The sequence below is a fragment of the Podarcis erhardii genome, assembly GCF_964252035.2.
Source record: "Podarcis erhardii genome assembly, chromosome: W".
Lineage (NCBI taxonomy): Eukaryota > Metazoa > Chordata > Lepidosauria > Squamata > Lacertidae > Podarcis > Podarcis erhardii.
In genome coordinates, this window is record NC_138506.1 from 1,490,556 (window position 1) to 1,517,369 (window position 26,814).

Here is a 26,814-nt window from a genome sequence, read left to right on the forward strand (position 1 = left end):
TTTCTGTTACATAGAAAACCACTCCTCTTTTCTTCACTTTGTCAGATGAAATAAATTCCTGACCAAGTCTCTTATTCTGGAGGACTTTTCTATGTAATCTAATAACATGGGTTTCTTGCAAACAAATTATGTCCAAATTCTGTTTTGCTAACACATGATATACTTGGTTTCTTTTTGGTCATGCGTTCAAACCATTAACATTCCAAGAGTAGATTCTCAATGCCATCTTGTACTATTAGAGAGCTCCTGCCCCTGCCCCTGGTGTCTGCACTTTCCAATCCAAAATTCTTAACGTTTTCCCCCAAAAAACCTTGTTTTTTCTTTGACGGTCCTAATTCTTTGTTTCTTTCCTTGAATTTGAAGGAGAGGCCCTCTGGAAACTCCCACCTGAAAAAGATGTTCTTCCTTCTCAGAGCTCCAGCCAAATCTGCGTAATTATTCCTTAAATTCAGGAAATGTTTTGGGATCTCCTTAAACAAAACAATTGGTTTATCTTTAATCTTCAAACTTTTTTTATAATGTAGACCCAGAATATTGTCCCTCTGTTCCTTCGTCTTGAAGACCACTGTATAGTCATGTACTTTTTTTGAGTCTTTCTTAAGCCCAAACCTATAGGCCCTCTCAATCCAAGAATTTAGCTCTTCTTTTCCCAGATCCCAACACGCTGCAAACTCCTCAACTAGCCAGTCCTTAAGATTATCTTGTTCCAATTGGGGTGCGCCTCTCACTCTCAGTTGGTTCTCCCGTTCCTTCATCTGTAAAAAAGCAATTGCATTGAGCGCATCCTGTTGAATCTTCTCCACGTCAGGCACTCTCACTGTTTCCAATTCCGTCAATCTTGTTTCATGACCAGCATCTTCTTCCCTGACCTCTTGAACACCTTTTTTCAAATCCACAAATTCTTGTTTAAGCTCCTGTACACTCTGCTGCATTCCTCTGACATCTGTTCTTATGTCCGTTAACATTTGCATCACCTCCTCTTCAAAATTTGGTGTTTTGGAGCCTCTTCTGTCTTTAATTTTACTTTTCTCAGGCTTATCTACACCATTAGCCATAACTATTCCAAAGTATCAAGGTCAACTCACCCAGTCACAGTCAACAAGATTTTTAGTGCGCAGGCAGCAGCAGACAACTCAGCAGCTCCCCCCTTTCAAAGTGTTATTCTCTTTACTCTTCTTATATTTTTTAGGAACCATCCAAAATTAATTCAAGCACTTGTATCCAATTCAGGGAGGGTAAAAGAAACACTGTGTACTGTTTTAAGAAGCTCAGACGGCAGCAGTTACCTTGTAATCCCCAAAGAGGAAAACGAAAGTTAAATGTATCCCCTCCCTTTGTGACACAATAATGGAGTCTAGCCTTTCCCCTCCAGGAAGTCCGCCTCCAAAAAGCAAGAGTCTATTCCACTGTCAAATCTATCTCATGCAGGGTCTCTCAATTCAATCAAATTCTCCCCCTTCCCCCTGCAGAAAGAGGGGTTTAAATTATTTCCTTGGAAGTTTTAACAAGTCTTTTAAAGTTACAGCTTCGGTCAGCAGTGACTGCTTTCACTTCTACTTCATTGGAAAGGGATCGACCTCCGTAATTTAAATCCCTTCCAATCCAATTAACAGTCCAAATCTGAAACCTTTTTTACTCACAATTATCCAATCTTTTGTAATTTGGTCGGAGAAATTGGTCGCTCACGATCGCTGGACTTTGGAGCTTCGCACAATGAAGAAAGCGAATAGATTCCACAGTACCCATGTCTCCAACCCTGCTCGCTCTTGGGGCTCTTATTAGAGCTTACCGGGGAGCAGGGGAGTCGCAAAGGGTACCCGCTGGAACACCAGATCCTCAGAATGCTCGATCTGAGGTTTTTTTGGGGGGTTCCGTGATGCTTTCGGTCACCCCAATCTTTAAAGCGCAGGGGCTCTTTCATCCGAAAGAGCTCCCGTCCACCATTAATCGCACGGCCAACCAGTACAATGTAACTAAAGCATTTTTTACATTGCCATATCTTATCACAATATGTTTACTTTTACTCTTAAAGTTTTGTTGGTTGGCAAGCTGTTGTGCTGCCATGTTGTCACTGAGCACAGTGATTGGCATTTCAGAAGGTATTCCTAGTTCTTTTGTTAGGCAAGCAAACCACTCTAGTTGTGATGCACATTTGCTTATGGCCGAGTACTCTGCTTCACAAGTACTTGTGGCAACAAAAGTTTGTTTCTGGGAATTCCACTGAACCAGGGCATTTCCAATATATATAGCATAGCCAGTGGTAGACTTTCCATTTTCTCTGTCTCCCCAGCTGGCATCAGCGTATGCATACACTTGCTGATCATATCCTGTATTCAGCACCAGTTTGTAATCTTTTGTGCCTTTCAGATACCTTAGGATTCTTTTAAGTGCTGCCCGATCTCTCTGAGCACTGCCAATGTTATGTCGGGTCTCATCCACCAACTTAAATATAACAGAGAACCTAACAAAGAATGAAAAGCTGTTGCATTCTCACATTTTTGTCCTTCTGGTTCATTTTTGTACTGTTTAGTTATGGGAGTGTCAACCTCATTTGCCCTCTCCATTCCATATGTCTTCAGTAACTTTTTGATCTTTTCCTTCTGGCTTAGAGTGTAGACGCCCTCTTCATTTCTCTGAATCTCTAATCCTAAGTAATTCTGAATCTCACCCAAATACTTCAGTTTGTATTTGTTACCTAGGCTGTTTATAAACCAAGACACTTGCTTTTGTGCAGTTGTTATTAGACAGATATTGGCAACATACAAAAGTAAATAACAAACGCTTCCTTGCACCATTGCTGAATATAAACAGGCTTTGTTTGAATCCCATCTTTTTCAGAGTTGTGTCTATGCATTCATGCCATAGACGTGCACTTTGGTGTAAACCATATAGCAGCTTTAACACAATGTTGTCTTTTTTCCAGCTCATAACCTGGTATTTGCTGTAAATACACCTCAGCATCAAGAGGAGCATTTAAATATGCTGAGGCAACATCAGAATGATTAGCTTTCAATCCCCTCAGACTTGCCATTGCTAAAACTGATTTTACTATTTCAGCCTTTGCTGTTGGGGCAAAGACTTCATCACAATGCATCGTTTTCCTTTGTGTAAAGCCCCTTGTGACCAACCTGGCTTTCCTTTGACAACTACCATCAGCCAGCTTTTTCACTTTAAAAACCCCCTTACAGCTTATGGGCTTTTTACCTTCAGGCAATTCTGTAGGTACAAACATGTTGTTTAGCAGAGAGTTATACTCTGCCTGCATTGCCTTTAACCACGCCTCTTTCTCTAGAGTAGGTAACTCTTGCACTTCTTCAAAGTTTTCTGGCTCAGTTACATAAACCTGGTTTATGGGGGCTGGGAACCCATAACGGACTGGAGGTTGACCTTTATTACTTCTTTCAGACCTCCTTGGTTCATTAATCTCACCCCCTGGGCTATCTTCAGGACTGCTTTTGGGGTGGATTGACTCTGGAGATTTACCTCCTCCTGTCCCAGTTGCACTTTCTTTTCCCCCCTGCTCCACATGAGCAGCTGGAGAAAAATGCTCAGTCATTACCCCCTCCCTTTCAATTTTCCTGGGAGCGCTGCCAATTCTTAGCTTTGTTTCAACTGCCTTATCAGGTACGCTCGGTAGTAAAACCTTTTCTGGCAGTTGGTTTTCAAGTATCTTGGGCCAATTTCTTTGCTCATTAAAGCTGGCTGACCGACTATAACTCAAATGATTTTGATTGTCTTCAAACCTATAGGCTTTCATTCCACTTTCATACCCAAGAAATAACAACTACTGTGCCCTTTTCCCACCTTTTCTTCGGTTTTTTTACAGATATGTCAACCCATGCCTTTGTCTCAAAAATTCTCAAATGTTGCAAACTGGGACTTTTGTTATAGAGAACAGCCTGTTAGGAACTTTAGGTGGTTTAAAGAGGAAGGGGGAGAGGCATCACATGAAACTTCCCCGCCTTTTCTGTTGGAGAAAGGGCTGGCATAAGTCACTCCCAGAATCTGAGCCGGAGGATTCGGATGCATGATTGTAATGCGCTGCTTGTACATACGTAAAATAAAGACTGTATATATGTATCTCAGAGTGAGCAGGGGCATTTCTTGTGAAGAGCATTCACAAGCCATCACATAGGGTTTCCCAATTCTCCCTTCCAGCTGCAACCCCACATGCTACAGCATCCTAAGTCTTTCTAGAAAATCCAATGAACCTCAATAATGACTTTGGGGGGGGGTGGATGGGACTACTGGCTGTAGCAGAACAGTGGGGCACAGGAAAGCCCAATACTGTGAACATTCATTATTCATTAATATTTTGTAATAATATCCCCTGTCCTACCACTTAGCTATTTGACACCAAAATACTTTGGATACCTGAAGTCATGCTCTACTAGTCTACTTCATTGCGACCGCTTCTGTTAGACAAGTCAAGAGAAGGGCCAAGTGGAATATACATGGAAGGAGTTGTATGTTGTCAAAACATCACTGACAAGTCTTCCTCTCTCCCTCCCTCTCCCCTTTCTTGTCACCTCCAGGTAACTGATCATGCTACTACTGCCTTACTGCATTACCAGTTGCCTCAAATGCCAGATGTGGTGGTCAGGTCATTTATGGTAAGTTTGATACAAACTCTCTCAACTGGCATAACTTTGCATGTTGGGTTTTTATGAATGTCTTGAAAGCCTGTTTTGGTCAAGACAAGAGTCTGTATCACGAAAGGGAAGCAGTGTTGTCTGTTGTTCATCCCCACCCCAGGATGCTGTGGGAAGATGTTGGAAGTCTGGACAGGGAGCATATTGGAAACTACAGCCATTGGTGTTTACCAGAGCATGTCTGAAAGTGTATCGGTGGAGCTGTTCAACAATATAATGGGGAGAGAAAGCAAGGAGCACAAGCTAATCCTGGCTAGAGCAATTACAGAATGATGCCTTTTGCCCTTCAAAAAGGGCTAGTGTGTCTGCTGAAGAATCCTACCCTGGATCCTATGTTTTACAACAGCTATCATCTCATTGTATTAATTTACAAGACCCTTAACAACTTGGGTCCATGATACCTCAGATACCACCTGAACCTTTATATCCCATGTAATCACTGAGGTATTTGGAGGAGCCACTGTTAGTGGTCCCTCATGCCTCGAATGCACCTTTCATATACACCAGGAGCCAGGCATTCAGTATTGTGAGCCCAAGTCTGTGGAACTCCCTGTTGGGAGAGCGCTCCGGGCTATCTGCAGCCCCCCCCCAATCTCCGAGCGTCCTCCGGTGAGCATAGCTCTGGAAAAGGCATCCTCTTCTTTTCCAGGGCGCGCCAGCGACATAAACCAGCTTGGTTTATGCACACTAGCCTTCTGGCTTAACACAGCAAAAGGAAAGAGGCAACGTAGTTCTAAACTACTATTTATTTACAGAATATTTACAGACAACAGCATTATGGCATCTGTCCTTGCCAGCTCAAAGAACAAACAGAACAGCGTAAAAGTGAAAGTTTCACAGACTCACACCGGAAGAGAGATAAGACAGACTTCCTTTCTCACACTCCTCTCAGACAGGCGTGTGAAATATACCAATCACAAAATCAACATCGGGGAGCATGAAATCCTAACATCCTCCCCCATTTCAGGTAACCGATGCCGCATAAGCTAAGGCAGCAGTAAGTGAAGTAAACTTACAGTTGTCAAACACATAGTATACCCCTGTAGTACCCGTTCTACCTTTGGAACTTCATGCAACTGGACTGGCCTTGTGCCTGACCATTTTGCACTTCTGGTTACCTTCCTTCCATGGGACTAGAGCCTTAGCTCTTTTCCTGTCTGAGAAAACAGTGTTGGCCCTTGCAGCCTTTGAGCGTGGTTCCGCATCCTTTGAAGACAAACCTTGTACCCCTTGCAAGACCTCAGGTTCTGAAACCTGTTTCGTGCTACTACCCACAGCTATATTTGCAACAGCTGTGTTAGCAAACTCATGAGCATATTTGATGGGTCTTCTACCCTTTGGTGCTCTCTCTGACCTGCACATTAAGCTCATGTCTTCCTTACTGCGCTTCTCCTGTGGAGAATGGTGACCTATTGTGAACAGTGGTTCCTCCAGTTCATGATCAGACTGTTCAGATGGTCTAATCATCGTGACTGCACTCTTATAGTCTGCTGTATCAGTTGAATCGCTACCTGTGCCCCCACTGTCACTGTCAGTGTCAGATCCCTCACCTGAGCCATCATTGACAGGATAACTTTGGAAAATAGTTACATTTGTTGGCATGCACCCAAGGAAACGAGGGCCATTGGCAGGCCCCCAGCTGGCTCCAGCCCACTGGCCGGTGTGCTGGGCGAACTCCGGTCCTTGGTGCAGCATAAATCTGCGGCCAAGGCTTTTGAAGACTGAGCACACAATTCAGCAGAGAAAATGCTGTGCAAACAGAAGTGACACGAGAGGCTGTGTGAGCATATTTACAAGCAGGTTTATTCACTGTAGATCAGGACAAAAGGAAACATGTCTGATCTCCTTCGTGTCCAAAGCAAAACAGAAAGTTCCCATCATGCAATGCTGGTATGTGTTACAGACATGTGACACGCAACAGTCCCACGTCTGTTCCTTACGGTGGAATGGAACATCCCAACAACATTCCCCCCCCCCCCCCGTTTTGCAGTGTACTCCACATCTCTATCAAGTAGAACTGTGTTGGTGTTAGACATCAGTACTCTGTACTAGCCTTTTTTGTACCCCAGAAATATACCATGTGCACCACTTTTGCTGAGCTTCTCACTCTGTGGTGTCTCCACCCACACGTCAGACCCAAAAACCCTAAGGTGTTTGACAAAACAGTTTCTCATAGGGTGTGCATTTGACAGCTTTGGAGTATCTCCTGTTATAAGAATACACATAACAATTCAGAGATTCAACCCAAAACTCATTTGGCAAGCCTGCACTAAGCAGTAACGCTCTCATGGCTTTTTGTAACTCCATGTTTACCCTTACACATAAATTGGTGTTCCATGAAGACTCCTGGGTAGCAACTTTGTGCTTCATCCCTTGTGCAGCCAGGAAACTTCCAAATTCCTGTGAAACAAAATCCTGTTTCTGACCTGTGAAAAGACAATCAATTTGCACATCATGGACAGATTTTACCCATGCACAAAATTCACTGAACGTTGTCAACGCTTGATTTCTCTTCTCTAGCATATAGACCCATGCATATTTAGAATGAGAATCAACCAAAATCAGGTAATACTTGGCATTGCCTCTAGAGGGTGATAGAGGACCCACCTGCTGAAAAGCCGTTTTGCCTTTCAGAGCCACATTGACTCTTACCTCTTGTGTCACATTATCATTACATTAATCATTATCAAATGAAAGTAAATACAAGCCGTCTTCATTGTAAGCATACAGAAGATCATGTCCATTCTTGGCAATGACGCATTTCTGCCTGTCAAAAGAAACACAATAATCTTGCACCGTTAGCTGAGACACACTGAGCAAATTATAAGTCATTGTCCACTGTGATCTGGATGCCCTGAAGGAATATTTTCCCAATCCCTTCACTTCTCAGACAAAGACCATCTGCTTGCTTGATGGTGTCATGTTGCTCCTTAAAGGTAACAAACAAACCTTTCTGTCCAGTTAGATGGACTGTCACCTCAGTATCTATGACAAAGGCATTCTGGGTAGTTGGGGAGGTGCTTGGTGTGATTAAAGCAAGTGCCTGGGTAGAGCTAGACTTGGCACGATTCTTGCCACTGGCTCCTCCTGCCCCGGAGCTCTTGGGCTTCTTGCCGTTCCTGCAGTTCTTCTGCAGGTGGCCCTCTTTCCCACACTTCCGCCACCGTAGGGCTTTCAAAGCAACAGCCTCCCCTGTACCTTCCACTGCTGAGAGGGGTGCTTTTGTGGCTTTGGCATTCCCCTCATCAGCTGCAAGCGCCATCTGGCAGTCAGACTCATTCAAGAGCGTTGAGCAGACTCTCTGAACAGTCAAATCAGCAGCTGGCAGAGCTCCAAGCTGTGATGCCACAACCGCATACGATGCATACGATGCATCCATGCTGTTGATAATCATAAAACAAAAGAGTGACTCCGGAAGTTCAAACTCCCTCTGCACCAGCTGGCCATGCAGAAACTTCATCTGGGTGAGGTGTTTCTGCAAGTCTCCCCCCACTTTCAGCTTCAAATTGGAAAGCCTCTGGAAGTGCAAGAGGGTGGATCTTGCTGCGACATGAAGATGTGCTTCTCGTAAAGCAAGCCACGCCTCCTGTGCTGTATTCAATCCTTGAATATGGATAAGCTGGTTGTCCAACACAGACAAGGTGATCGCAGCTCTCGCTTGTTTATCAGCTTCGCGCCACCCTCTGTTTGGTACCTGTGGCATGGGGTCACCTATAACATGCCATGCGTGTTGTCTTATTAAGACAGCTTGCGGAGAGTGTGTGCATGCTCTAGCTCGAGCCTGTCATCTGCCCTGGAACTCCCCTGCCAAGCTAAACAATTTATGGCCTAAAGGAATGTAAGATAAACTGAAAAAAGAAAATAAAGACTAAAGAGAGAGTGTGAAGTTGTAGAGAAACCGGGGTTGCCGAATTCAAGCCTGCAAACTTGGTAAGAAAGTCGCTAAATTAACTTCAAGCCTAACGGAGACGCCCAGCAGTTCCCTCTTATTTATGACTCTATTTAACAACCTAAGGATGGCAAAAACGTTGAAAGATTTATCAGTTCAGCTAGCAGCTTTTCAGGACTTAATGCTTGCCTCCCAAAACAACATTAGAGAAGATATCAAGTCGGTGAAGGAGGATGTCTTACGGATAGGAGTCAAATTAAGGGGGTGAAGCAATTAGCAATTCAAGCTAAAGAGCTAGCCCAGAAAAAATGAAAAAAAGGTACGGTAACTACTCTATCTAAACAGGTGGCAGAATTGTCGGACCGCCAGAGAAGAGCTAATATGATTTTGGGAGGAATTCCAGAAGAAATACAGGCTAAAGAGTTGGAAGAAACTTTGAGACCCTGGCTATGTACTCAAGGAGTTAGTTTGAAGGCAGAAGATGTGGAACGAGCCCATCGCTGCCGAGGGCCCAGGGGGAGAAAATCCCCCAAGAATGTAATAGTTAAATTTTCTAGAGAGAAGCTGCAACAGCAGGTATACCAGACTTTGAAGAAAATTAAAGAACTGAGTTTCCAAGGGAAAAGAGTGTGGGTGAGTCGAGACATATGCCAGGCTAGGTAAAGGTAAAGGTACCCCTGCCCATCAGGGCCAGTCGTGTCCGACTCTAGGGTTGCACGCTCATCTCGCTCAAGAAGCCGGGAGCCAGCGCTGTCCGAAGACACTTCCGGGTCACGTGGCCAGCGTGACTAAGCTGCATCTGGCGAGCCAGCACCAGCGCAGCACACGGAAATGCCGTTTACCTTCCCGCTAGAAAGCGGTCCCTATTTATCTACTTGCACTTAGGGGTGCTTTCAAACTGCTAGGTAGGCAGGAGCTGGGACCGAACGACGGGAGCTCACCCCACCGCGGGGATTTGAACCGCCGACCTTTCGATCGGCAGGTCCTAGGCTCTGTGGTTTAACCCACAGTGCCACCCGCGTCCCATATGCCAGGCTACTCTAAGGCAAAAAAGCCAAATGAAACTTTATGCACAAAAACTGCATAATAACGACATAAGGTTTACCTGGGCATACCCTGCCTCTATACTGATTTTTAAAGATGGTAAAAGGTTTATAGCCGAGAACCCAACAGAGGCTGGGATTTTATTGACGCAGCTGGGAATCGAACTTGATGAGTTACTACTACAGGTAATTGAGGAGGAGGCAGCGGAAGAGGTGGATGCAGGAGAAGGACACTCAGGTGAAGCTTCAACACGACCAGAGAAAAGACCAAGAACACACTCGCATGATGTTACGTCTTAAAAATGTTTTGGTTAAGGGGAGGGAGGGGATGCGTGCTTTTTTGGAATGTGGAGAGAGGGGATGAAAATTCTTCCTCGATATATTTTCTCTTCCATGGGGGGGAGGGGGGTAAAGAATTGTATGGGGGGAGAAATCCTCAGCTTAACGTACACAAAATTCAAAGCAACAAATAATATGGTTAATTCAGTCAAAATTATTTCACTGAATGTCAATGGTCTTACATCCAACCGTAAACGATATAGGTTATCCAGGCTAGCCAGAGAACAAGGAGCCGATATAATATGTCTTCAAGAAACCCATACACAGGCAGGGGTCTTTCCAAGCCTTACCTGGAGATGCCATTGAGCATTGAATCTGGGACCTTCTCGGGACTTCCGCGTAGTCTTTGCTCATGGTCAGATGCGTCTCTCCCACTCTGCCAAGGTCGGGAGGTACGCGTTCGTTAGTGGAGCTAGAAGGGGGAGCTAAAGCTAAGCTGACCCCGAAGCCTTGGAAGGAGATTCCAGGTGATATGGCGTTGCTGCAGCATGAAGAAGAGGACCCCCAGACCTTTTTCAAGCTCCTAAAAGCTGAGCAAGAAGGGGGAGAAGGGGGAGAACTTATTCGGTGCTAGTTCCTGCAACCCTCCGCTGACGAGAAGCTCGAGCCCGTGGGTATGTCTGTGGCTACACTTCTAACAAACTGAAGCAAACCTAAACGATTAGCCTATTTTACCTACTGAACTTGCTAATTTACGACTAAAAACAAAGTGTTTGATCTTAAAACAAAGTGTTTGAACCTAAATGGCTTTTCGCAACTGACCAAGATTTACCTACAAGCTATATCAGACTGGTTTTTTTCAAAAAAGACGTCTATTCCATTAATACCTAAGACGTTTTAGCCATTTTTTTCTGCTGGAGTTATGAACATAAAGATTACCTGTGGCTTCATTAGTGTTGCGACAGAAATAAACCAAGAAGTCATGAAGAAGAAATAATAAAAAAGACCTTTCCCAAGTGGTGAAATATATAAAGGGGTCTCCAGACTCTTCAGTATAAAATTAACTGTTGTTCACAAGTTAGTTTTCAACTGTCTGTTCACGCTGGCAAAAGGAATATAAGAGGCCAGAGACTCCCAGAGAACGGTGGGGAGTGTGTGAGAGAGTGATTGATTACAAAGTTATAAAACTGTCACAAGACTGATAAACATCGCCTCTCCTCTCCCAAGAAGTGTGGCTATTCTCCTTTTCTGGGGATTTCTGTTTGTCCTCGGTTGTGGACTGCTACGGAGTATAAATCAACTTAATAACAGCTAAGAGTACTTCTGCTGACTCATGCGCTCCGACATTTTCTTAGACCGACATTTTCCTGGTTTGAGGAACGGAAACGAACTGTATTAGACTGACATATTAGACTGACATATTAGACTGACATAGAAAGAGAAGGGGGTCGAAAATCGCAGAGAGGGAGTGACTCAAACAGCGACATCAGCTGGTGAAAGAAAACTTTGCCCTCTTTTGAAAAAGACGTTCCTCTAATAAGACTTATAAGAGCAATTACAGGGATTTTTGCAAGATCTGCAACTATTGAAGATCCCAAAACGCTGCATCATAATCTGCTGAAAGAGACAAGGTTTCATAAATTCTTATAGACCCTATAACCCATTACTGGAATAGCATTCCTGTTACCTCTGGAAAAGTAACATCTAGAGAGAACTTAATAGCACATAACATTATTGCATTGTACATTATTAATTCAAAATACTCCCCAGCTCTTTTCTTATTATTTAAATATACTTTTCGTATTTTCTTCCCCCTCTTTATTTCTTTACAAATTATAAATTGCATTATTATTATTACTTCTTTTGCTTTATCTTTCTCTTACCCTTCTATCCTTTCTTTGTTTCTTTCCTTTGCATTTCTTTTGTGTTTTTGTTTTGTTTTGTTTCTCTGTTTGTTTCATTTTTGTTGTTTTTCTGGTCGTTTTTGTGTGGTTCTCAACTTGTGTCGTTTTGTCTTGTGTGTTTTTTTTGTTTTGTTTTGTTTCTGTTTTTTCTGTTCTTGTTTGCTTAGCCTTTCGCTATCTATTGGTAGCTAATGCAGCTGATATTAGCATCAGATGTCATTAGCTTTGTTGCAAGGTGCAGACTAACTGAACCGTTAACCTGTTTAAAGAATTATACATTTGATCTATTACCCTGAATGATTAAGTAAATGCAAGGATTGCAATCACTTATTATATTTATTTGATCTGATGAATTTGTGATATTGCTGTATTGATACTTGGCTGTAACTAATTAGATAATTGTTCATAATCAATTTAAAATATATTTAGTGAAACTGGGAATATAAAAAAATAGTGGATACATAGGCCAGAGATCACGATCGGACTGGTAAAATTGTCGTAATTGTATTAAGAAAGATTGAACTTAATTGACATTCATTAATTATCACATTGGAAATATTGACACGATTGTATTAAGAAAGATTGAACTTAATTGATATCCAATCTGTAAGACAGAAGGGAAGAGAACAAATTACCTAGTGAGCTAATTGAATTTCTTAGTGATGTATGGTAAAAAAACAATTGTGTCAGGTTCTGCGGCAGTATCAGCCTCACAAATCAGGAGAACTTCTGTAATTGACATGGATCAACCATTAGATATGAGAGAATTAATTTTAAGTTTGAAGAAAGATATCCAAGATTTAAAAAATAATGTAAATGAAAAGGCAAAAGCAACAGAAGAAAAACTTATTTCAATGGGAGCCAAAATAGATGAAAATGTGAAAATAGCAGCTGAGTTATCAACTCAGGTCAACAATTTAGTACAAAAAAATTCAGAACTGACGAAAATAGTGCTAGACCTTAAAGGTAAAACACAGAACCTAGAGGAAGCTCAGAAAAAATTACAAAATGAAAATAGAGAGTTGAAAAAGGAATAAGGAATAAGATAAGGAAAGAAAGAAACAGCAGATCTGAAAGCACAGCAGGATTCAACTTTGGACTCTATTGCGATGTTGCAAATGCAGAGAAGGGAGAATACCCTAAGATTCAGAGGACTAACGGAGGACGCAGAGGAAACAATTGAGAAAAAAATCTCAAAAGAGCTAGCAGCTTGGTTAGACCTAGAAGAAGCAGAAGTAGCACAAAAAATAGAAAAAGCATTCAGAGTCAAATCTAATGTAGCAAAAGTAAACAACTGGCCGGCTGATTCTTTAGTCTCTTTTAACTCTATGGATTTCAGAAACAGAATTTTACAAGCTAGTAACAAGAAGAAATTTCAATCAGAAGGAAATGATATTATCGTCCACAAGATTATTCCAAATCGGTTGATAAAAAAGAGAGAAGCTTATAGACCTCTGGCCGAGGCATTAAAGGCAAAGGCAGTGGACTATAGGTGGGAGTACCCGGAAGGCATCTCTTTTTTCTTCAAAGGGAAACGTAGAAAGTGCTTGTCGGCATTAGATGCGGACAAGTTCTGGAGAAAGTACCGGAAAGACCTCAGAGGAAAAAGGCAATTGTTGGGAGAGTCAGAGGATATTGAACAAACGGTTGAGAGTTAGGAGACAGATCTAAGAAGGGAATTTATTAAATTATACTGAGGCCTTGAATGTGTAATTTTTTTTTTTTTTAACCTGTTGACGTAGCATAAGAAATAAAGTATGGATTATAAATTTATTACTTGGAATGTAAATGGTTTAAATGAAAAATCAAAAAGGAACAAGGTGGAACATATTCTGGTTAAGTAAAAATATGATCTAATCTGTCTGCAAGAAACTCATGTAGCGGAAAAACATAAGAGAGTATTAATAAATAAGAGATTGGGGCTTGAGTTTATTGCATCAAGTAAAGAAAAAAAGAGAGGGGTGGTAATTTATGTAAAACCTCAGCTGGAGCCAAAACTGCTTTATAATGATGAAAAAGGCCGAACAGTGATTATAGAGGTTAAGATCAATAATGAAAAAGTGATAGTTATTGGAATCTATGCACCAAATGAAAGAAAATCCGAATTCTATCAATTCCTGGAAGAAAAAGTCATAGAATATATAGGGGGGAAAATTATACTGTTAGGAGATTTTAATGGAGTAGTCAATCCAAACATGGACAGGACAATAAAACAGAAAGAAAAGAGGCAGAACAAACTCCCAACTACATTTTTCCAATTAATAGAACTCCTGAATTTGTTCGACGCTTGGAGGTTTAAGAATCCAACAGAGAAAGAATTTACACATTACTCAGAGCCACATAAATCGGCGGGACGAATCGACGCGATCTGGACAACAAAGGATTTATTAAATAATATTACAAAAGCAGAAATCCACCCAAGGACAATTTCTGACCACAGCGCGGTCTGGGTTAACTTTAAAGGAAAAGAAGAAAAGGTTAAAAGGTGGCAACTTAATGAGAGTATGCTAAACGATGAAAAAATTGTACAGAAGGCCAAGCAAATCTTAGAAGAATATTTTAAGTTTAATTTAAATCAAGGAGTAGATCTAGAGACGGTTTGGGACGCGGGTAAAGCCATCATAAGAGGCTTCTTTATACAACAAAACGCATTCCAAAGGAAAATAAAGGAGAAGAAGAAAATGGAGATCTGGGAGGAAATTAGAAAAAAGGAAAGGATCCTTTTCTAAAAACCAGATGATGAACCAATTAAGCAAAGTATAAAAATTTTACAGATGCAATTCTCCATGATAATAAATGAAGAGATAGAATGGAAGATAAAATGGTTGAGACATAGAAATTTTGAGTTTGCAAATAAACCTGGTAAACTTCTGGCCTGGCAATTAAAGAAGAAAAAAGAAGATAGAATTATCAATAAAATTAAAATTGAAGACAAATGGATTCAAGAACCTAAGGAAATTAGTAAAAACTTTGCTAGTTTTTTCGGAAAACTATATAATGAAGGTCCAGAGACTCTGGAAAAAATAATTGATTATCTGGGCAAAAATAAACTACCAATAATACCTAAGGAAAAAGCTGAAATCTTGAACTCACCAATAACAGCTATGGAGGTGCAACAAGCTATACAGAGATCAAAATTAGGAAAGACACCGGGCCCAGATGGTCTTCCAGCTAATTACTATAAAAAGTTAGAACAAGCATTATTTCTTCCCATGAAAGACCTAATGAATAATATTCTGGCAAATGGAAAACTTCCGAAAACCTGGAAGGACAGCTCTATTACTCTTATCCATAAACAAGGAACAGAAGCCTCAAACATGGCCAATTACAGACCCATTGCACTGCTAAATAACGATTACAAGATATTTGCAGACATTCTTGCAAATAGATTAAAAATGGTGCTGAAAGAGATAATTCATAAAGATCAAACCGGATTTCTTCCCGGACGATTTATGCAATCCAATATTAGATGTGTGATCAATGTATTAGAATATTTGGATATTAAAATTGATAAACCAGCAGCTATTATGTTGGTAGACGCTGAAAAAGCTTTTGATAACGTGTCCTGGAAGTTTATGAAAAAATTAATGGAAGAAATCGGACTGGGAGAAAATATTTGTAAAGGAATAAATGCCATCTACTCAGAACAATATGCAAAATTGATCATCAACGGAAGAATTACTGAGGAGTGCAAAATAAACAAGGGAACCAGACAGGGCTGCCCACTGTCTCCACTGATATTTATCTTGGTGATGGAAGTATTGAACAATCAGATAAGAAGGGATCAGCTTGTTAAAGGCATCACTCTGGGAAACAAAACATATAAAATTAAAGCTTTCGTGGACGATCTACTCGTTATGACTGAAAACCCTAAAGAAAGTCTGAAAAGAGTGCTGGAACTGATTAAAGAATTTGGAGAAGTGGCAGGCTTTAAGCTGAATATTACAAAAACAAAAATGCTTGTTAAAAATGTAACCACTTAGAAAAAATATTGGGCTTGAAAATCTCTTCAAAAGCGAAATACTTGGGTATTTGGATCACCCCCAAGAACATAAACTTATTTCAGGATAATTACACCAAAACTTGGCTAGAGATTAGAAAAAACTTGGTAACCTGGAGTAAACTAAAATTAACATTTCTCGGTAGGATTTCCATTATAAAGATGAATGTGCTTCCAAAATTAATCTTTTTATTTCAAATGATTCCGATACTCGGTTGTCAGGGAACTGCCATCGGAGAGACAGGTGGTGGACAGGCTCCAGGAGAATAGGAGAGAATCTGCAGCAGAAGAGGGAACCAGCAGGGGGAGTGCAGGAGTCACAGCGGAGGGGAGGCTCTGGGATGCTTCCAGTGAGAGTAGTGGAGAGGTAACGGGACCCCCGTTGGGAACGCCCACCCTTCGCCGGAAACTGTCACACAGAGAGTCACGAAAGCGCATGTCTGTCAAACAGCTTTTATGTTGGCGTAGATTCCGTAGACGCCCACTGTCAGATTCTACCAGCGACTGACGGAGTCATGCTTTGGGGGCTCCGTTAGTGCATCGGTTTGGATGACCAGCCAAACCCCAGAGGGATCAAGCTTTTACGCACAAGCAGCTCATTATCCCATCACAGCAATCTGACAGTCTTTGAAAGCAGCTTGTGCAAGCAGAAGGCATCATGAGCGAACCAGCCGGAACCGGGGGAGCAGGAGCCGGGGCAGATCCAAGCCTGGAACAAAGGTACAGGGCGTTGGAGGTCCAGCTGGCACTGCAAACGGCGAGGCTCGAGGAGAGGAGGGCTCAAGATGCAGATAAGGGGAAGACCACCCCACTTGCCAGACGGGTGCCTGGACTGGTGCAGAAATTTGGGGGGGATCCCCGGAACTATCAAGCCTTTAGGACAGAGATGCAATATGCTCTCAATCTGCTGTTTGATGATTTCCCCGACGAGAACTCTAGAGTGGCGTACGTGATTGGCCATCTAGAGGGAGGGGCGAGGGACTGGGTTCGGCCCCTGATGGCAGCCAATAATGAAATCTTAAAGGACACAATGAAGTTTTTCCGCGCCATGGACTTGATGTTTTCCAGCGAGATCGAGCAGGGAGTGGTGCGCAGGCAGTTAATGGCGTGTAAACAGGGGAGCCGATCTGTACGTGAGTACTGGACTGAGTTCACCATGCTGATTCATAGACTTGGGTGGGACCTTGCTAGTGAACCTATTCAAATGCTGTTTGAAGAAGGTCTCTCTCCGGCAGTGAAAGATGAACTTTCCCGGGCGCCTAGGGCGGAGTCTATGGATCAGCTGACTAAATCAGCGCTGTCCATTGGGGCACGCCAGGAAGCTAGAGCTATGGAAAAGCGGGAAGGAAAGGGGGAACGTTGGAAGGACTTCCGCATTCCAGAGATTCCGGAGCAGCCTTTCCCGCCAGCAGAGCCGATGGAACTTGGAACAGCGCGCGCGCGCACAGTTTCAAACACCAGTGAAGGGCGGAAGAAGGAGGGAAAGAGCGGCAAGAGATGCTATCTCTGCCAACAGCCAGGTCACTTTGCCAGAGTCTGTCCGCAAAGGAAGGAATGGCAAGGGATGGCGGGAACTGTTGGGGGGAAGGAGGAAGAAGAAATCACGGAGCAAGTAAAAGCCAACGCCTGGTTGCCAACATCAGGGCACAGCAGCCAGGCCAGGGAGTAATGAATGTGCCCACGCCGGAACCTCCAAGACCAGCGCTTGTGATAGAGGTGTTGCTGGAACTGGCAAACGGACACCCACTGAAGATAAAGGCGCTATTGGATTCAGGTAGCTCATGTAATTTCATGAGCAAAGAGTTTGCAGCTGCACACCAGATACAGACTATCCCATTGAGTAAGCCTTTGCAGGTTACCACGATTGATGGGAGGGAGCTGTTGGGAGGAGAAGTGAGCCAACAGACTGTACCAATGATAATGAGGGTGGCACGACACACCGAACTGATAGCGTTTAACGTAGCCACCTTGGGAGGAGCTCCTATTATCTTGGGTATGAGCTGGCTGGCGCTACACGATCCGCTAGTAGGCTGGCATCAGAGAGTGGTTTCCTTTGGATCAGCACATTGCCTAGAACACTGCAAGGAGGGAGAGGCTCAGGCAGGCGCCAGGGCCACTCTAGCAGGGATGGAAATGATGGACAAGGGGAGGGTGCCACCACAATACGCTGACTTGATTGACGTATTCAGCGAAAAAGAAGCAGATAAGCTGCCCCCGCACAGACCCTTTGATTGTCAAATTACCTTACTCCCAGGAGCACAATTGCCAGTGGGCAAGCTGTATGCAATGTCAGACAGTGAGATGCAGGAGTTAAGGGAGTTCATTGACAAGAATCTCAAGCGAGGTTTCATCAGAGAGTCACGAGCGGTGGGGGGGCAGCCCAGTGTTCTTTGTGGACAAAAAAACCACGGGCAAGCCCAGGCTTGTATGTGATTTCAGGGCCCTAAATGCAGTGTCAGAACCAGTGACTTTCCCTATGCCCAGAATTGATGACATTCTAACACGGGTGAGAAAAGGGAAAATTTTTACCAAGCTGGACCTTAGGGGGGCATATAACTTGATACGTGTGAGAAAGGGGGATGAGTGGAAGACCACTATGTTCACCCCCTTGGGGGCCTTTGAGTACCTCGTTATGCCTTTCGGATTACAAGCGGGCTCCGCCTGCTTTCAATCATTCATGAATCACGTCCTGGGGCCACTGCTCTACAAGAACTGCGTAGCGTTCTTAGATGACGTCCTGGTGTACTCAGACAACGAGGAGCAGCATGTGCGAGATGTAAGAGAGGTACTGAGCAAGCTGAGAGAAAACCGGCTGTGGGTGAAACTGGAGAAGTGTCAGTTTCATACCAAGGAGGTGGAATTCCTGGGGTACCGGTTGTCTGACAAGGGATTGGCCATGGATCCCAGCAAGGTTCAAGCGGTACTAGAATGGAAAACACCAAAGACCAAGAAGGACGTGCAAAGGTTCCTGGGCTTCGGAAACTTCTATAGGAAATTCATCAAAAACTTTGCCCATTTAACAGCGCCCATCACGGATTGTCTTAGTAGCAAAAAGAAATTTGTTTGGACGGGAGAAGCGCAGAGGGCGTTCGAACGCTTAAAGCAAGCGTTTGCGTCGGAAGAGCAACTTTTGCACGTGGATCTACAACAACCAATGAGAGTGGAGACTGACGCGTCAGACCGAGCGGTGGGGGCCGTTCTTCTCCAGCCGGGAAAAGATACGTCTGAATGGAGACCGTGTGCATTCTTCTCGCGGAAGTTGAACAAATCCGAGAGGAACTACACAGTGTACGACCGAGAACTGCTCGCCATTCATGAAGCATTCCGGAAATGGCGGCACTTACTGATTGGGGCGCAGCACAAGGTTCAAGTCCGAACTGACCACAAAAATCTGGAATACTGGAGAACAGCCCGAGTGCTGAACCAGAGACAAGTGAGATGGGCCCAGGAGTTCTCCAAATTCCACTTTGAGATTCGTTACGTACCCGGCTCCGAGAACGTGAGGGCGGACGCTCTTTCCAGGAAACCTGAGTACTTAGAGGGGGAGGGAGCGCCTGAGGCAAGGCATGTAATCCCTGAAGACCGCTGGGTGTGTGGGGCGGCATTGGTGGGGCAGAGGGAACTGATAGAGGGTACGGAGAACGATGAATACGCCCAAGAGAAACTCAGAGAGCTCCGGAGGACAGAGGAGAACACAGGGGGGTTCGAAGAAAAGAACGGGGCGTTGTATTACAAAGGGGCACTGTACATACCCGACGGGGAACTGAGGGGCAGAGTACTCAAGCAGTTGCATGACAGCCCCACAGCGGGACATTTTGGACAGCACAAAACCATGTGGTTGGTTACCAGGGAGTTTTGGTGGCCCAAGGTGAGGGAGGACGTACGGGAATATGTCAGGGGTTGCGACAGGTGCCAGCGAGCGAAAGGAGAGAGGGTGGCGCCAGCGGGGCTATTACAACCCTTACCCACGCCCGAAAGGCCATGGGAGGCAGTATCCATAGATTTTATGACGGACCTGCCAAAATCCAAAGGCAAAACAGCTGTCATGGTGGTGGTAGATCAATTAACCAAGATGTGTCATTTTATAGCCTGTTCACATGCAGTCACAGCGGAGGAAACCGCCAAGTTGTTTGTAGAACATATTTTTAAGTTGCATGGCGCCCCCTTGAGGGTTTTGAGCGACAGAGGGAAACAATTTACTTCCAGGTTCTGGAGGAAACTTATGAGCTTACTGCACGTAGAACTCAATTTCTCAACTGCCCGGCACCCAGAAACCAATGGGCAAGCGGAAAGGGCAAATGGGGTTTTACAACAATACCTGAGGTGTTATGTAAAAGACAGAGAAAATGATTGGGTGGATAAGTTACCTCTAGCAGAATTTGCCTACAACAACGCGGAGAACGTGTCCACAGGGATGAGTCCCTTCCTGGCAAATTATGGGTGTCACCCCCGGGCATTCCCAGGAGAGGGAGGGGAGAGGTGGAGTGTGCCGGCGGCGGAATATTTTTTTGAAGAGATGGAGGCGATCCACCGTCAGCTTCAACTTAACTTAGAGAAAGCCAAGGAAGAATATAAGAAGCAGAGTCGGAAAACACTTGGGTACCAGCAGAGGTAGTCAATGACGAGGTTTTAATAGAAACATTTCATCAGCGTTTCCCAAGAAAACCGCAACCCGTGGCTCGATTTAGAAGGGAACACTTTGGGACCACCGATGAGGAAGGGGAGTTTGAAGGGTTCCCAGAGTCAGGGGTGGGTGAAGAAGCCGACTCTGACGAAGAAGAGGAAGACGGGGAGAGAGACGGTACGCCGTGGCTGGAAGTGTTAGAATCCTCGGACGACGAGGAGAGTTCCTTCAGGGGCTTTCCGCCCTCACCGCCAGTGGGAGAGGAGGCGGGAGGGGGTGAAGGGGGCCCTGGGGGGGAGGTGGATGTCAGGGAACTGCCATCGGAGAGACAGGTGGTGGACAGGCTCCAGGAGAATAGGAGAGAATCTGCAGCAGAAGAGGGAACCAGCAGGGGGAGTGCAGGAGTCACAGCGGAGGGGAGGCTCTGGGATGCTTCCAGTGAGAGTAGTGGAGAGGTAACGGGACCCCCGTTGGGAACGCCCACCCTTCGCCGGAAACTGTCACGCAGAGAGTCACGAAAGCGCATGTCTGTCAAACAGCTTTTATGTTGGCGTAGATTCCGTAGACGCCCACTGTCAGATTCTACCAGCGACTGACGGAGTCATGCTTTGGGGGCTCCGTTAGTGCATCGGTTTGGATGACCAGCCAAACCCCAGAGGGATCAAGCTTTTACGCACAAGCAGCTCATTATCCCATCACATCGGTGAAGCAGGTTGTCTCAAGATATGGCAAAGAGAAATTTCCAAATTTTTGTGGGAAGGGAAGAAACCCAGGATTAAACACCTGATCTTAATAGACATAAAAGAGAGAGGAGGCTTTTCCCTACCCGACCTAAAACTTTATTATGAGGCAGCCTGTTTCACCTGGTTAAAAGATTGGTGCACGTTGCAGGATCCGGACCTCCTGGACCTGGAAGGTTTTGACAACCGTTGGGGATGGCACGCCTACCTAATATATGGAAAAGCGAAAATTCATAAAAATTTTACCAACCATATAATAAGAAAGTCACTCTTTGCTGTATGGGAAAAATATAAAAACCTGATGGAGCCTAAAGTCCCGTGGTGGACTTCTCCAGTAGAAGCCATAGCAGTAAAACGGAAAAATACTCAGGAAAGCTGGCCAACATATAAAATACTTCTAAAAAATGAAGATAACCAAATAAAATTAAAAAAATTTGAGGAAATAAGAGAACACATTTCAGACTGGTTCCAATACCATCAGTTATTTGAAAAATTTAAATCTGACAAACAAAAGGGGTTCTCAGTAGAAACTTCCCGATTCGAATCTGATCTTGTAAATTCTAAAAGAAAAACTCTTTCCAAAACTTACCGACTCCTCCTTGACTGGACAGTCAAGGAGGAGGAGGTAACAGTGGCAATGGTGAGGTGGTCTCAGGATTTTGGCCATTCAATAACCATGGCCCAATGGGAAAATTTATGGAAGATCAATTGGAAATTCACAAATTGTTACACGATTAGAGAGAACTTTCAAAAAATGCAACATCGATGGTATCTAACACCATGGAAACTCTCAAAAATGTATAAAAATGTGTCAAGTAATTGTTGGAGATGCGGAGACTCAGGAACATTCTACCATATGTGGTGGACATGTAGGAAAATACAGGTATTCTGGGAGAGTATACATGTAGAACTGCAAAAAATGCTAAAGATCTCATTCAATAAAAAACCAGAGACCTACCTCCTGGGAATAACAGATTTGGATATTCCACAAAAGAGGAAGGGTATCTTTTTATATGCGACGGCGACAGCAAAAGTTTTGATCGCAGCAAAATGGAAGAGTAATGAAATTCCCTCTATACAAGATTGGATCCAAAAGCTGACAGAATATGCTGAATTAGATGGTTTATCAGAAAAAATAAAGAATAAATCCAAACAGGAATTTGTTTCTAAATGGGAGGTTTTCAAAGAATATCTGAAAAATAAATATAGTAGTTTAAATTCTGTTGCAGCATTCGAGGAACTTCAGTAATAGTTGCTAGGTAGAGAGAAGAAATTAGATTTATTGAGAATAAGTTTAATTATGAAAAAAATGTGTATTGGCAATAAGTAATTTGAACTTGAAATATGGAATAGACAGGAAGTTGGGTCTTTAGTGTTAAGACCAATAGATGTTTTATTGTTTGCCAAGAAAATTATGTGTCTATGGTTATTTTTGTAATTTGTGTGTAATTTGGTACTTGTGTTTTTTGTGTGTGTGTGTTTTCTTGTTTTTTCTTGTTGTATAAATAAATATTTTTTTTAAATAAAAAAAAAAGAAAAAAGAAAATCGAATCTGGGACCTTCTCCATGCAAAGCAGATGATCAATATCAAGCTATGGGCCTTTCCCTATATACTCTGCTGTCCCACTACTTTCCATAAGTAGATGCAACTAAAATTCAGTCTGCACACCTGCAAGTAGGTATTTGGGGTCAATATAGTAAAAAAGTATCTCTGTAGAGATAAGGCTATGAACCAGATGCTTTGTATACTGAAAGTGCAGAAAATACTCCTGCCTGAAACATGGGGGGGTGGGGGTGGGCAGCTGCCAGTTTTTGTCGGCCAATCTTCCTACCCTGGTGCTGTTGGACTCCAATTCCCATCAGCCCTGGCCAGTATCACTAATGCTCAGAGATGATGGGAGTTGTAGTCAAACAACATCTGGAGGGCTGCAGGTTCCCTATGACAATAGCAAAACATACAGACCAATAATGTGTTTCTCTTTTCCAATTTTTAAAATTAATTTTCCACATTTATAACAGACATAACATATAAAACACACAAAAAAACACACATTACAATACTAAAGAAAAAAAAAGAAACAGAAATATAAACACTTATTACTTCTAAAACCCCATTTAACTTTCATTGTTAACTGACTTCCTCAAATCCTCCCTAACTGAATTCCATTATATCACCATGTAATAGTTCTCCAAAATCATATTTCTAATAAAATTAACTCCTTCAATTTACTATCTTCTTCTCTTTTCTTAATGATCTAAATCCATAATGCTTTACAATTCATTCTTATTCTAATCCTAAACCTGTTTGATACTTTTAAGTGACTTCTAATTATTTTATGTTACAATATTTGGCTAAGTAATCTTTAAATTTCTTCCAATCCTCTTGTGTCTCCTCTTCTTTCTGGTCGCGGATTCTTCCAGTCAGGTCGGCCAGCTCCAAAAAGTCCAACATCTTCATCTGCCATTCTTCTACTGTTGGTATTTCTTGCGATTTCCAGTTTTTGGCTAATAGCAGTCTTGCCGTTGTAGTGGCATACAAAAACAACCCAATATCTTCTTTGGGCAATTCCAATCCTATTATTCCAAGTAGAAAGGCTTCTGGTTTCTTAACAAATGTATTTTTCAACATTTTTTTCAACTCATTATAAATCTTTTCCCAGAAGTCCTTCACCTTGGGACATGTCCACCACATATGATAAAAGGTGCCTTCTTTTTCTTTGCACTTCCAACATAAATTATCATTTGTGTGGTAAATCTTTGCTAATTTTACCAGGGTTAAGTACCATCTATACATCATTTTCGTAATGTTTTCTTTTAATGCAGTACATGCAGTAAACTTAACCCCTTTCTTCCACAACCTTTCCCAGTCTTCTAACCCCCGGAGGGCTGCAGGTTCCCTATGACAATAGCAAAACATACAGACCAATAATGTGATTCAGCATTAGGCAGCTTTGTGTGTTTTTGTTCCCTTCTGTGCCCAAGAGTCACAGAAACTGGTATGTTTTTTATCACTGCAGCCAAAATGGACCTGATCATATTTATTTATTAAATTTATTATATCCTGCTTTTCCTCCTTAAGGAGCCCAGGGTGGCAGATACATGAGTGATTAACAGTTTAATCATCTAAAAACATCCCCAATACAGAAACAGACTGGGAAATACCTCTATTTAAAATGGTTGTTGAAAGAGGATGGTTTTCATTAGGTGCCAAAGACAACAGAGATGGTAAATATCAGATTATATATTTCCCCAACAGAGGCAGCACTGCCAAACAGACCTGCCCTAAAATTGGCAACTCTTCATGCCTAGTCATGGCCCTCCTTTCTGATCAAGATTTAAATCCATGTTGGCCATGAACAAAAGATATCTGCATATATTCTTGCTGAGACTTAAGGCACGTGTTTGAAAGGATAGCTGTGAAACTGGTTTTAGAAATGTTTCTGTATGATTTCACATTTCTGAAGCATGTGGCTCTTGGATAGATATCGTTTGGATGCAAGAGGCAGACTCCAGCATGTCATAATGAAAAGGTCACTTTTTATGAGCTGAATTTGATTTTGGTCTAGCTGCAAGGAAGTCCTGGCTGTCCATGGTGACCCTTCAGTTCCAAATACCTGCTTGTCACTGCAGGAATTTCTGTTTATGTTGTTGCTTATTGAGAGAGGACAGGCATTCCAATAAAGTATACTATCAGCTATACTGTGACCTTGTGGGTTTTTGGTATACTTCCTTCTAAAGTCTGCCTCTCTCTGGACTCAAGCCAAGATACATTTCCCATCCTCTGCATCATTGGTCTTGACATAAGTGATGACCTTGGGAGTGTCCATATTAAGTTTCCTCCCTTCTTTCTTTTTCTTTCCGACTTTTAAAGACCTGGTTAAGAAGTTACATGAAGCTGTTCCAGGCTCCATGCCAGCGCTGCGGAAGGTATCTGCAAGATGGTCTACCACCCACATGGCGGGACTTTTGGACACTGGAGGAGTTCCATGACACCTGTAGGCAGTAGTACAACCTGGAGGCTGACGGAAGTCTGTGGAGGAAACAGACTCAGAAGTTGGGTCCCAAGAAACACCTCTTTACTGTTTCTCCAAATATCTGTATGGACAACTCACAACTTAATTTGTACAAAATCAGCTTTATGCACTTGGCTGGGGGGGGGAGTAAAAATAAACACGGGGTGGGTGTTGGGGGCTGGAGGAGTTGGCAGTCCCTCCCATCATTGCACTCATCTTAGAGGGAGCATTTGGAGGTGCAGGGAGACAGTGTAGTGGCCTTTGTAGTGGCCTAAATTATTGGCAAATAATTTAAATTTTGATTCCTTTTCCCATATTTATTTTTGTTTCAGATACAGCAGGCTTTTTGTTATTTGTAGAATTTCTATAGTTTCCAATTTCTGACATGTAACTTTGATTTGCTTCCTAATTTTTGTAGAACCAATTGGTTTATGGTGCTGTTCTAATTGTTTCAATTCAATATGTAAGGATGTTGCTGTTTGTTCATGTTGTTTGCATATCTTATTCTTTCCTGCCATACTGCTGCTTTCATAGTACCACACATCATTTTTTCTGGTAAATCTATATCTGCAATAGGTTCAAAATGTTGAGATGGTTGTGGAGATGGCTTCCACAGCTAATTGGCTGGTTAGTAATTTAGCATCAAAATGCCATGATTGTGTGGTTCCATGCATGTTTAAAATAGGATTAGTAGACCAGACTGGAGAAGGATCAGGTACCAGGCAGTGGTGGAGAAAGGGGGGTAGGGTGGGGGCAAGCCGCCCTGGGTGCCATCATGAGGGGGGAGACAAAATGTTCAACGTGCCCGCTCCCGGCCCCGAAAGAAAGCAGTGGCTTCGAGTGAACAATGCTGCCACGTTCTTTCCGCTGCCGCCGGTTGCCCTGGTGGGAAAGGAGAAGTGGGGGGTGGAGGGTGGGGGTGGGGGTGGAGGGTGAGGGTGAGGGTGAGGGTGAGGGTGAGGGTGAGGGTGAGGGTGAGGGTGAGGGTGAGGGTGAGGGTGAGGGTGAGGGTGAGGAGAGGTCAGCACGAGCCCAAAACTCCAGGACACTGACCCTCGAGCCCGGCCGTGGCTCTGCCTCCTCCTCTTCTCAGGGAGGACACCTGACCGGCCAGCTACACACGTGTTGCCTTGGACCGTGAACGTGCCTCCAGTTTGGGCTCAGGCAGAGGCTGGAGCGAGGAGGGACCTCACGGCTGGCTTCAAGGGGTGGGCGCACGTGCATTTGGAGCGCCCGTGTGTAGCTGTTTGCTCTCGCCACGTCCCGCCTGCCTCCAAGGCTGCTTGTGATGGCCTGGGATTCGGACTCGGAGGCTGAACCTGAGGAATCCCAGCCTGCACAGGACTCCCTGCCTCCAGAACCAGCTGAGCCTGAAGGGTCCTCACCTGTGCCGGATCCTCAGGTGCAGGCACCAGCTGAGTCTGCTCTGGTTCCTGAGGTGATGGAGGACCCATTGCCTGCAGGTGTTCCACTCTCAGCCCTGTCAGGGGAAGCTGAGGTTGCCTCTGGGTCTGGTAACCCTCCAGCCTCTCCTGGGCTGCAGAGGCTCAGGGCAGAGAGGCGGAGGGAACTAAGTTCTTGCAGGAGGAGTGCTTGCCTCCAGGCTAGGAGAGGCAAGTCACCTGTGGACCGGGGCCGCCCTATGCCTTGGGGCAGATAAAAGCCAGCCA

General features: G+C 43.6%; 1 protein-coding gene across 1 annotated transcript in view; it reads left to right on the forward strand.

Moving 5' to 3' along the window:
* The window catches only part of LOC309333253 (mediator of RNA polymerase II transcription subunit 27-like), a 75,256-nt gene extending 49,530 nt beyond the window's left edge, over positions 1 to 25,726 (forward strand). Inside the window, exons 2-3 of the mRNA XM_081846675.1 lie at positions 4,536 to 4,613; positions 25,003 to 25,726. Coding sequence (XP_081702801.1) covers positions 4,536 to 4,613; positions 25,003 to 25,137 — 213 coding nt within the window. The 3' untranslated portion in view covers positions 25,138 to 25,726. The remainder of the gene's footprint in view (positions 1 to 4,535; positions 4,614 to 25,002) is intronic.
* Positions 25,727 to 26,814: the final 1,088 nt, after the last annotated feature.